The 12,994-nt window shown below is 34.7% G+C and overlaps 1 protein-coding gene across 1 annotated transcript in view; it reads left to right on the top strand.

Moving 5' to 3' along the window:
- LOC129483278 (putative solute carrier organic anion transporter family member 1B7) overlaps positions 1-12,994 on the top strand; it is a 109,909-nt gene that overhangs the window by 70,600 nt on the left and 26,315 nt on the right. Inside the window, 1 exon segment of the mRNA XM_055280434.2 lies at positions 399-583. Within this exon segment, the coding sequence (XP_055136409.2) occupies positions 399-583 (185 nt within the window).

Genomic DNA, 12,994 nt, shown 5'->3' with positions numbered 1-12,994 from the left:
TAATCCTTCCCCAGGGCGTGTCCCTAATACTTTACGTAGAGATTGTCAAAGTGAGTAAAAATGCATATTTTAGGAAGTAAGTGTGGGTGAAAGAGCAATATTGAAAACAATTTATATTAATGAGAAAATTATATACACTTTCATACACTAATTTCTTAAATTATTTCCCAATTTTAAAATTAAGAATTTATTAAGTGTTAATATTCAGTTACATTATCTTATACAGAAAGTAATTCAGGAAGCAATTTTGCCTTTCATTATTAAGCAACTGTATTTTCATAATATTTTTAAAACTGTAAATATTTTAGTTTGAGACTTATTTAAATATAATGGAATGTATTCATAGCCCAGTTGCATGTGGCAAATTTATCTGGTAATATTTCAAAAATTATTTTTAGGTGTTTTATGACTGTAGCTGTGTGGAAGTAATTGGTCTCCAGAACAAAAATTACTCAGCGCACTTGGGTGAATGCCCAAGAGATGATGCTTGTACAAGGAAATCTTACATTTATTTTGTAATTCAAGTCTTAGATGCTTTCTTCTGTGCAATTGGACTTACCTCATATTCCGTGCTGGTGATTAGGTAAGTATGATGTTTTAAAACATTATCACATATATTAAACTAAAAACACACTCAATGATATACATATTTTCCGTATTTAGCTCAAATTCATATTTTGTTACATTTTTATTTTCTGGGAATTCATTTTCTTAGAATTATTATGGTATTTCAATGCTATCATTAACAATATAATTTTGTCTGTAATACTTCCATTGTGAAATCTAGGCTCTATACATTCTTCTTTTATTGAGAATCTTAAGACACACACTGATTGACAATTGCCTCAATTGTAAAAGAATCTCTATATGATTCAAAAAGAACTTTTAATTTTGAGTTGCCTTGGATCCTAATGGGCCAGTTAGAGAAAATCATCTGTTGATTTCACTGAAAGAAAAAGTTTTGCAACAAGATGTAAACTTCAGTGTGTAATGAAATTCTAATGCTGTAAATTCACCCACAGCATGGCTTCTGACCTAGTATCCCTTAATACCATTGTAGACAGAAGAAAAGTATACGTAAAGAATTCATTCCTTTCTTCACTCATTAAACATATTTAGACAGCATGTGATGCTTAATGAAGGATATTTCTTGGTAAATAAAACCAATAAGGTACTTGTTGTCTCATAGCTTTGAAAACGACGAGTGACGTGAGACAAATAAGTTTAAAAATAAACACATAATTACAAATTGCTCTTAGTCTTAATAAGGAAAAAGACTGCTAATAAAGGGAATAAAAAGAGAAATGAAATTTGGGAGTGAAATGAGGGTATATGAGGGAAAGGACTTACAAAGCGCATCTTAAAAGAAGTGATATTTTATCTAAGGAAATACAGAAAAAGCCAAATGAAGGGCTTTCAGGGAGAGGGTCTAAGTGCTGCTTCCTTAAGACAGGAAAGCGCTAGTGTGTTTGAAGACTAAAAAGAATCCAGTTCATTGGAACATACTGAGTGAGAGGGGTGTGGCATAAGATAAGTTTGGAAAATTAGGGAGGAAGCAGATAATGTGTGCCCTACTGGCCAATATAATAATTCAGTCACCTAAAACTGTAAACATGTAAAGACAGGCATATAGATGTTAAAAATATACGTGATAAGTAGAATGACCTGGGTTAACATCTAATTGTACTTTTAAAATATACTAGTTGATCACAGTCATGGTCAGCCAACAGCATGATGTTGTAGAAAAAAAAATGTGTTTTTAAATTTTGTTAACATGAAAATAAACCTGTAAACTAAATTTACAGTTGTTAAATTTTGACTCTGACTGCAAGTTTTATCAAATTATTTATAGTAAATATTCCACAAATATATCTTCATCTTCAATATAAAATGTCTACTCAAAGGGAGAAGCATATATTTGCTAAATTACAGATTCATTAACATAAAAATTCACCTCAAAATATCATACCAGTTTACATCTCAACATGTTTCAGCTTCTTAATTGAAACTTTTTCATAAGGAGAGTTTTAAAAATACTGTTTCATCCTTGATGATAGTTATGATTTATCTAATTAAGAAAGTTATGAAATCAACATTACCACTTGTCAAAAGCATTTATTAATCTCTCACCAGCCTTTGATTTTCTTTGAAGAAAAGTTTTGTGAAGTTGACTAGAGAATACAAATATAAAATATGAACTTCATTCTATTAATGACTTTCTAAAGTTTATATCATAAGGCTATTGCTAAAACTAGACTAAGCAGGAGTGTAGGCATTTACTCGTCCAGTACATATTTATTATGTGTGTCAGCCACAGGTCCATGCAATGAGGATGCAAATGTGAATGAAAGTGATAAAACTTCATTGGCATCCAGTGGGGATGGGGAATGGGGGGTGGATTGGCATAGGAGAAGAACTAATAAACAAATAAGCAAGTAAATATGTAAAATAGGGTAAGTGTGCAACACTAGAAAGAAGAATCAGAGTAAGAAAATAGAAAAAGTAGGGATAGGTAAGAGACACTAGTCTAGACATTGTGCATTGGAAATCATATGGTAAGAGACCTAAATGAAGAGATGAAGAGTGAAACTACAAGCCATGCTAAATGGGGACAGGGAAGGAACAATCTAGGCAAGGTAGAGCAAAGGTAAAGGCCCTGGTGTGGAACATACTTAACATATACATGGTCAGAAAAAAGTGTGTGAGGAAGAGAGAGGTATGAAGTACAATGACAGAGCTAGCATGATCCAGACTATATTGTTCCAGGAAAGTCTTTGGAACTTATTCTAAATGTGTTCAGATGCCCTAGAGGGTTTAAGCGTTAGTATTACCTAATGCTTATGGCTTACCTAACGAGAAGAACACTCTAACTGTGCATGGAGATGGAGTGTGTTTTTGAAAGACAAGAATGAAATCATGGAAAACATAAGGCTATGATCATTCTTCACAAGATGGGGTCTTGATTGAGCATGGTTATGATAAAGGAAGTGGGAAGCGACTTGAGTCTCCGTCTTTGTTTTGTTTTTAAGGCAAAGCCAATATGATTTGCTGCTCAACTGAATATGGCAGGTGAGAGAGAGAATTTAAGGATGTTCTGAAAGTTCTGGTCTGAGTTCTAGAAAAATGATAGTACTATCGAACAAAATGGGAAAGACAAAGGAAGAGTAGTTTTGGGAAAGTGGACAAGTAAGACTTCTTGTGTCTCTAAAACTGAGCTGCCTGTTAGCTATCTACCAACAATGTCATATGTAGAATCCACTATTCAGGAGAGACACTAAAGTTAGAAACATAAATTGTAGAGTTAGCAACATACAGATGCTATTTAAATTCAGTGCACTATTGAGATATTCTAGGGGCTCATTATAGATAGAAACTAGAACCTAGGACCAACACATAGCACTTTAACTTTAGAGATCAGTAATAGAAGAAGCCAGTGAAGGAAATTGAGGAAGTCCCATGAGTTATGAGAAAAACTGAGAAAAGATCATGTTCTTGAAGTATAATGAAGAATATATGAAGTAGTGAGTAAAGCAACTATGTCAAGGGCTGCTGAGAGTTCACAGGAGTTAGGGATTAGAAAGTGACCATTGGATTTCATTATACGCTGATCACTGTTAGCCCAAACAAAACTGGTGCATGAAGAAGGAAGGGAAAAATAAGGTTGTTTTGGTTATTGAAAAGTGTTTCATTTTTATGGATTTAGGGGTACAAGTGCAGTTGCGAAACATGGATATATTGTGCAGCGAAGTATGGGGTTTTGTGTTCTCATCATCCGAATAGTGTACATTGTATCCGATAGATAGTATTTCATCCCTTCCACCCTCCCATCCCATCCCGTCCCTGCCACCCTCTCCCAACCTCCCACACATTAGATTCTCTAATAGTCTATTATTTCACTCTGTATGTCCTTGTGTACCCACTATTTAGCTCTCACATCAAAGTGAGTACATGCATTTTTTAACTTTCTGTTTCTGACTTATTTCACTAAGGATAATGGCCTGCAGTTCTACCCATAATGCTGCAAATGACTTGACTTAATTTTTTATGGCTGACTAGTATTCCTTGGTATATACATGTATATCGAATTTTTAATCTAACTATCAGTTAATGGACATTTAGATTAATTCTACGACTTTGCTTTTGTCATTAGAACTGTGATAAGCATACAAGTGCAGGTATTTTTTGCTTGTTTGTTTGTTTGTTTTTGTTTTGAGACAGAGTCTCACTTTTTTTGCCAAGACTGGAGTGCAGTGGCAGGATCTCATCTCACTGCAACCTCCGCCTCCCAGGTTCAAGCAATTCTCCTGCCTCAGCCTTCCAAGTAGCTGGGATTTCAGTCACCCACCACCATACCTGTCTAGTTTTTTTTTGTATTTTATTTTTTATTTTATTTTATTTTATTTTCTTATTTTATTTTATTTTATTTTATATTTATTTTTAGTGGAGATGGGGTTTCACCATGTCAACCAAACTGGTCTCAAACTCTTAACTTCAGGTGATCTGCCTGCCTTGGCCTCCTAAAGTGCTGGGATTGCAGGTGTGAGCCACTTCACCCAGCCATAGGTTGTCTTTTTAATAAAATCATTTCTTTTTCTTTAGGTAGACATCCACTACTGGGATTGCTGGGATTGAATGGTAGTTCAATTTTTAGGTCATTGGTAAATCTCTATACTGTTTTCTATAGAGGTTGTACTAATTTACATTCCCATCAACAGTGTATAAGCATTCTCTTTTCTCCTCACCTTCACCAACATCTCTTGTTTTTTTGACTTTGTAATAATAGCTATCATAAGGATATAAGATGATACTATGATTTTAATTTTAATATCTCTGATGATTAGTGATGTTGGGGATTTTTTATATGTTTATTGAACACTTGTATGTCTTCCTTTGAAAAATGTCTGTTCATGTCCTTTGCCCACTTTTTAATGCGGTTCTTTCTTTTTTTCATTGAGTTGAGTTCCTCATATATTATGGATATTAGCACTTTATCAGATCCACTGTTTACAAATATTTTCTCCCATTCTGTGGGTTGTCTGTGTCCTCTGTTGATTATTTCTTTTACTTAGCAGAAGTTTTTAAGTTTAATTAAGTTCCATTGGTGTATATTTGTTGTTGCTCTTGTATTTCCTTTTGAGGACATAATCATAAATCCTTTGCCTAGACCAGTGTCCAGGAGAGTTTTTCCTAGGTGTTCCCCTAAGATTTTTTATAGTTTCAGGCCTTACATTTAAGTCTTTAATCAATTTTGAGTTAATTTTTATATATGGTGAGAGATAGAGATTCAATTTTATGTCTGCATATATGACTCACCAATTTTCCCAGTACCATTTATTGAATAGGGTGTCCTTTCCTCAGTGTATATATTTTTTTTTGCCTTTGTCAAAGATCAGTATGTTGTAGGTAGGTGGTCTTATCTCTAGCTTCTGTAGTCTGTTCCATTAATCTATGCATTTATTTTTATACTATTACTATTTATACTGGCTTATAGACTTGAAGTATAATATAAAGTCAGGTAAGGTAATAACTTCAGCTTATTTTTTGCTTAGGATGAATTTGCTCTTCAGGATCTTTTTTGGTTCCGTATGAATTTTAGGATTTTTTTTTCTAATTCTATAAAAAATGATATTGATAATTTAATGGAAATTGCATTGAATATAGGTTGCTTTGGGCAGGATGGTCATTTTACATAATATTAATTATTTCAATTTATGAATGTGGGAAGTTTTTCCATTCGATTTTGTCATACACGACTTTTTTCATCAGTTCTTTTTGTAGAGATTTTTTACCTCTTAGGTTAAATGTATTCCTATTTATTTTATTTTGTATCTATTATATATATCAGTAAAAATCTTGTTATAGACAACTATATTATCTATTGGTTATCTATCAGATAGATAACTGTATTGGGATTCATTTGCTGATTTGGTTCTCAGCTAGATCATTATTGGTGTATGGAAATTATACTTGTTTTTGTACATTGGTTTTATATCCTGAAACTTTACTGAAGTAGTTTATCAAGTCTAGGAGACTTTCAGAGGAGTCTTTAGGATTTTCTAGGTATAAGATTATATGATAAATAAACAGAAATAATTTGAACACTTGTTTTCCAGTTTGGATAACTTTTATTCCTTTTTTTTGTCTGATTGCTCTAGATAGAACTTCCAATACTATGTTGAACAGGAGTGGTGAAAGTAGGCATCCTCACTTTGTTCCCATTCTTAGAAGTAATGCTTAGAATTTTCCCTCCCTCAGTATGTTGTTGGCTGTGCTTTGCATTTTATGGCTTTCATTATTTTGAGGTATATTTCTTCTATGCCTAGTTTAGTAATGGTTTTTATCATAAAGGAATGCTTGATTTTATGAAGTGCTTTTTTGTATCAGTTGATTTTATATGTTTTTTGGTTTTAATTATGTTAATTTGATGAATCACATATATTGATTTGCATATGTTGAACCATCTTTGCATTTCAGGAATAAAGACCACTTCATCCTTGTGATGAACCTTTTGATGTGCTACCAAATTTAATTTTCTACTGTTTTGTTGAGGATATTTTGATCTATGTTCATCAGGAATATTGATCCATAGTTTTTTTTTTTATTTATTGTTTACTTGCCTAGTTTTGGTGTCAGGGTGATGCTGACTTCATAGAATGAGTTAGGGAGGATTCCTTCCTTCTTGATTTTTTGGAACAGTTTTAGTAGAATTGGTATCATTTCTTCCTTGTTTCTTTGGTAGAATTTGGCTGTGATGCCAACTGTTCTTGCACTTTTTATTGTTGTTAGGAGATTTCTTTTTTATTACTGATTCAATTTCATTACTCATTATTTGTTCAGTATTTCTATTTTTTCTTGGTTCAAATTTGGGAGGTTGTATGTTTCCAGGAATTTATCAATTTTCTCTAAGTTTTCTAGTTTGTGTATGTAAAGATGTATGTAGTAGTCTCTGATGATCTTTTGTATTTCTGTGGTAATAGTTTTAATGTCACCTTTATCATTTCTGATTGTGCTTATTTGAATCTTCTTCCTTTTAATGGTTAATCTACTAGCAGTCTAGCAATCTTGTTTATATTTTCAGATAACCAACTTTTTTTTTCACTGATCCTTTGTAAACATTTTTGCCCACATTTCATTTAATTTTGTTCTTTGTTATTACTTTATTCTGCCAGTTTAGGGTATGGTTTGTTCTTGATTTTCTAGTTCCATGAGGCATAATATTAGATAGCCATTTAATGCTACAAACTTCCCTCTTAGCACTGATTTGCTGCATCTCAGAGGTTTTGACATGCTGTCTTTATTTTCATTCATTTTGATTTTTAAAAATAATTCTGCCTTGATTTCATCATTGACCCAATAATTGTTCAGGAACAAGTTATTTAGTTTCTGTGCATTTGTGTAGTGTCAAGAATTCCTCTATGTACTAATTTCTATTTCATTGTGTTCTGAAAAGGTACTTCATGTAATTTTGATTTTTAAAAAAATGTATCCAGTCTTGCCTGTGGCATGGCATATGGTCAATTTTTTAGCATGTTTCACGTGCAGCTGTGAAGAATCTATATTCTGTGGTAGTAATATAAGATGTTCTGCAAATATTTGTTAGGTTCATTCAGTCTAGTGTTCAATTTACCAGTTTTCTTTGTTGATTTTTAGCCTCCATGATCTTCCTGTTGCTGTCAGTGGGTTATTTATGGACCCTACTAATGTTGTATTGGTATTTCTCTCTTTTCTTCAGTCGAGTAGTATTTCTTTTATGAATCTGAGTGCTACAATGTTCGATGCATACTTTTAGAATTGTTATATCTTCTTGTTGAATTGAGCCTTTATAAAATATAATAACCTTTTTCATTTTTTTACCGTTTTTGATTGGAAATTTGTTTGATCTAACACAAGTATAGCTATAGTTGGTTTATGTTATCATGGGATATCTTTTTGTACCCTTTACTTTGACTCTGAAAGTGTCTATACCAGTTAATTTAGTTAGGTGAGTTCCTTGTATGTAGCATAAAGTTGGATCTTTTTTTTAAACATTCTGTCAGCCTATATTTTTTTAAGTGGAGGATTTAGTCTGTTTACATTTAAGTTCAGTATTGATTTTTGAGCTTTTTTTTCCATAATATTGTTAATTAGTTCTTAATTGCTTTGGGGCATCAATTAGGTAATTTCTTTATAAGATCTGTGTGTTTTATGCTTTTGCATGTTTCCATAATGATTAGTATTGCTCTTTCATTTCTGTGTTTAGAACACCTTTGAGTATTTCTTGTAGTGCCAGTCTGTGACAAATATGTTTAGTGTTTGCTTGTTATCTAGTAAATACCTTATTTATCTTTGAATTATGAATCTTAGTTGAGGGGGATAAAAAAAATTATTGTCTGGCCTTATTTTGTAAGAAGACCCAAAATAGGACCCCAGTTTCTTTTGGCTTGTTAAGGTTCCTGCTTACAAGGTTCCTGCAAACTCTGGTATGACTTTGATGAGATTTCTTTTATAGATGATTAGACACTTCTCTCTTGCCTCTTTTATGTTGACTTTGGATAGTCTGAGGACTATATGTTTTTCTTAGGTTATTTTTGAAATACATATCCCAGGAATCATCTGAGATTTTTATATCTGGATGTCTAGGTCTGCAGCAAGACCAGGGAAGTTTTCCTGAGTTATTTATTCAAACAAGTTACCCACACTTTTTACTTTCTCTTCTTCTCCCCATGGAACACCTATAATTCATAGGTTTGGATGCTTTACATGATAACCTAGTGCTTGAAGGCTTTGTTAAGTTTTGCGATTTATTTTTCTATATTTGTCTTACTGGGTTTACTTAAAAGACCTGTTTTCCAGCTCTTAAATGGTTTATGCTGCTTGTTCAGCCCATTGTTGAAGCTTTCAAAACCATTTTGCAATTCCATCAAAATATTTTTCATTTTCAGAAGTTGTGTCTGTTTTTCTCAATAAAATCTATATTTTCTTTTATGCGCTACATCATTTTTCTGGTGTATTTGTGATGGCTTTCAACTTTGGATCTCAACCTTTACATAATCCTGTATTTCTTGAAGCCCTTATTTCTTGGAGGCTTCTTTAGAATCAATATTTTGGATTTTTTTTTTTTTTTTTGAGTTGAAGTCTCACTCTGTCACCGGGCTGGAGTGCAGTGGCACAATCTCGGCTCACTGCAACCTCCACCTCCTGGCTTCAAGCGATTCTCCTACCTCAGCCTCCTGAGTAGCTGGGACTACAGGTGTGCATTCTTTGACTGTATTAAAGATTTTATTTTGCTTAGAATCCACTGCTGGAGGTTAGTGTGGTCCTTTGGAGATGTTGTAACACTCTTTCTTCTTTATACTTCCAAAATCGTTTATCTGGTTCTTCCTCATTTAGATAAGCTATCTCTCCTTATTTTGAATTTATTTTGTTTTAACAGGATTTTTCTCCCTTTGAAAATGTGACTATAATGTGTGCTGCATAGAATCTGAAAGGCTGTATTGAAGAGGATCAAGAAAAAATGCTAGAAAGGAAAGTGTTAAACAATCAGTATGGAAAGTTCTTTTCAGAAGTGTTATAAGAAGAAGCAGAGAAAAGATGTGGTAGTTAGCATGATTCTGTCATCAAGAGTTCTGTTTATGTTCAGTGCTAGAAATCATACCATGCTTGCATACTAATGAGAATTAGCAGTACAGATGAAGGAAACTGATAATGCAGAAGAGAGGGAAAGTAATTACAGGGGAAGGTGAAAAGAGATGTTAACAAGGACAGAATTTTTCTCTGTAGAAGGGAAAATTGTCTATGTGGGTAAAAAGCCGGTAAATGTGTACCTGTAGTGATGAAGAATATTAAACGTTTTTTTATCTAATTGCTTCTACTTTCTTTATTATAAAAAAGCAATGTAATCAGATGAGAAGGAAGATAAAAGAAAGAGTGTTCATATCAGAAAATGTTACCTAGTAATCTTGAAGATTGGAGAAATATACTGACTGGCAAAATGGACTAGTAAAATATTGGACAATTGCACTGCAGGTCTCCTGAATATTTTGGCTTAAGAATTTAAAGTGAGCCTAACCAGCATGGTTGAATTATTTCCCCCAGCCATGCAGCACACTGTACGTATGTGTAGAGAAGGCAGAGGTTTAGATAAAAGCATTTTTGCCTGTCCAATACAATAAAGGATGAGATCGACAAAATGTTCAAGATATATGCAAAGGATTCATTATAACAAAAGATCATGATGAGAGAGGACATGAAGAGGTGAAACTAGAGATGGCCTGTGAAGAGGTCAGAGTCATAAGCCTAAAGAGCTAGGGCTGGGGTATATTGCAGCAGATGTATGAAAGGGAGTAATTTTAAAATTTGAGAAGTGGTCATGAGGAGTGGGATGCTCAAAATGGAGAATTTTATAAGTGGGTACTGATGAACTGATTGTGGGTGAAAGAAATACGACTTTCCAGAGAAAAGGCCAAGAACCCGGAAGGGCAGAGCATTGGGAGCATAATCTATATGAATATTAAAATAACTAGGAAAAGGGGCAGAAATCATTTTGACGAAAACGACAGAGAGCCTAGAATGAAAATTGTCAAGAAATGATGAGAGTTGTGGTGTGCCAGTCTACAGCTAACTTCAACAAGGAGGTTAGAAAATAGTATATTAGGGTGGTGCACCTCTTACTGGGATCTAGAGGTCTTTCAGAGGAGACTCAGGTATGGAAGTGGTAAAAACAAAAGATCAATAAGGACTTCCACATTTCAGCCCCATTGATAGGGAGGCGGTGGAAGGAAAACTTGATAGAGTTGCAAGGAAAGAGTGTTAATGGGAGTTAGATTTCATTTAGAACAAGAAAGTAAAAGAGCTAAAAAGAACGTAGGAAGTTGGCCAGTCACGGTGGCTCACGCCTATGATTCTAACACTTTGGGAAGCCGAGGCAGGCGGATCACTTGAGGTCAGGAGTTCAAAGCCAGCCTGGCCAACATGGTGAAGCCCCATCTCTACTAAAAATACAAACAAATTAGCTAGTCGTGGTGGTAGGCGCCTGTAATCCCAGCTACTGGGGAGGCTGAGGCAGGAGAATTGGTTGAACCCAGGAGGTGGAGGGTGCAGTGAGCTGACGTCACAGCACTGTACTCCAGCCTGGGCCACAGAGTGAGAATCCGTCTGAAAAAAAAAAAAAAAAAAGAAAAAAGTAAACATTTTGCTGGTAAGAAACAAGAGTTTCCATGGGCAAAAATAACAGGGTTTGAGTGATGGGAAAAGAGTAGGAGAGTGAGTTGGATTAAGGAATGTATATTAAACCATGTGGAATGAGAGTCTTGGTACCCAGAGAAGATCTAAAAATCTTGGCATTCTGCTGGTGACAACGGTGTGAGGCATGATGTAAGCTGATGACAAACAAAGAATTAATCTACAGTGAAAAATATCTTTCATGATAACAGTGTGTGAGTGTGTACATGCAAGTGAGCATGTGAGTATGAGCATGCAAGCAGTAGTGTGAGTGTGCATGCATGTAAATGTAGGAGTGAATGTGTATGATTGTTATTGTATATGTATGTTACTATATCACACACATCCATCATTTCCACTGAGTTGAAGATTTCAGGCCCACTCAGGAAAATATTCACCCTATCTGCAAGTCCCCCAATTCTCCTGCATGCTAACCCTTTCCCTGGGAAAATACACGTTGATAACAAATGTCAGTTTGCCTTGTGCGTATAGTATACAAACTGCAACTTTTGAAAATGAGTTTTGAAATCACAAGCATTCTTGTACACCAATAACAGACAAACAGAGAGCCAAATCATGAGTGAACTCCCATTCACAATTGCTTCAAAGAGAATAAAATACCTAGGAATCCAACTTACAAGGGATGTGAAGGACCTCTTCAAGGAGAACTACAAACCACTGCTCAATGAAATAAAAGAGGATACAAACAAATGGAAGAACATTCCATGCTCATGGGTTGGAAGAATCAATATCGTGAAAATGGCCATACTGCCCAAGGTAATTTATAGATTCAATGCCATCCCCATCAAGCTACCAATGACTTTCTTCACAGAATTGGAAAAAACTACTTTAAAGTTCATATGGAACCAAAAAAGAGCCCGCATCACCAAGTCAATCCTAAGCCAAAAGAACAAAGCTGGAGGCATCACGCTACCTGACTTTAAACTATACTACAAGGCTACAGTAACCAAAACAGCATGGTACTGGTACCACAACAGAGACATAGATCAAGGGAAGAGAACAGAGCCCTCAGAAATGATGCCGCATAGCTACAACTATCTGATCTTTGACAAACCTGACAAAAACAAGAAATGGGGAAAGGATTCCCTATTTAATAAATGGTGCTGGGAAAACTGGCTAGCCATATGTAGAAAGCTGCAACTGGATCCCTTCCTTACATCTTATACAAAAATTAATTCAAGATGGATTAAAGACTTATATGTTAGACCTAAAACCATTAAAATCCTACAAGAAAACCTAGGCAATACCATTCAGGACATAGGCGTGGGCAAGGACTTCATGTCTAAAACACCAAAAGCAATGGCAACAAAAGCCAAAATCGACAAATGGGATCTCATTAAACTAAAGAGCTTCTGCACAGCAAAAGAAACTATCATCAGAGTGAACAGGCAACCTACACAATGGGAGAAAATTTTTGCAACCTACTCATCTGACAAAGGGCTAATATCCAGAATCTACAATGAACTCAAACAAATTTACAAGAAAGAAACAAACAACCCCATCAAAAAGTGGGCAGAGGACATGAACAGACACTTCTCAAAAGAAGACATTTATGCAGCCAAAAAACACATGAAGAAATGCTCATCATCACTGGCCATCAGAGAAATGCAAATCAAAACCACAGTGAGATACCATCTCACACCAGTTAGAATGGCCATCATTAAAAAATCAGGAAACAACAGGTGCTGGAGAGGATGTGGAGAAATAGGAACACTTTTACACTGTTGGTGGGACTGTAAACTAGTTCAACCATTGTGGAAGTCAGTGTGGCGAT

This window comes from Symphalangus syndactylus, chromosome 5 (genome assembly GCF_028878055.3).
Source record: "Symphalangus syndactylus isolate Jambi chromosome 5, NHGRI_mSymSyn1-v2.1_pri, whole genome shotgun sequence".
Lineage (NCBI taxonomy): Eukaryota > Metazoa > Chordata > Mammalia > Primates > Hylobatidae > Symphalangus > Symphalangus syndactylus.
This window is presented reverse-complemented; position numbering and strand designations above follow the sequence as displayed.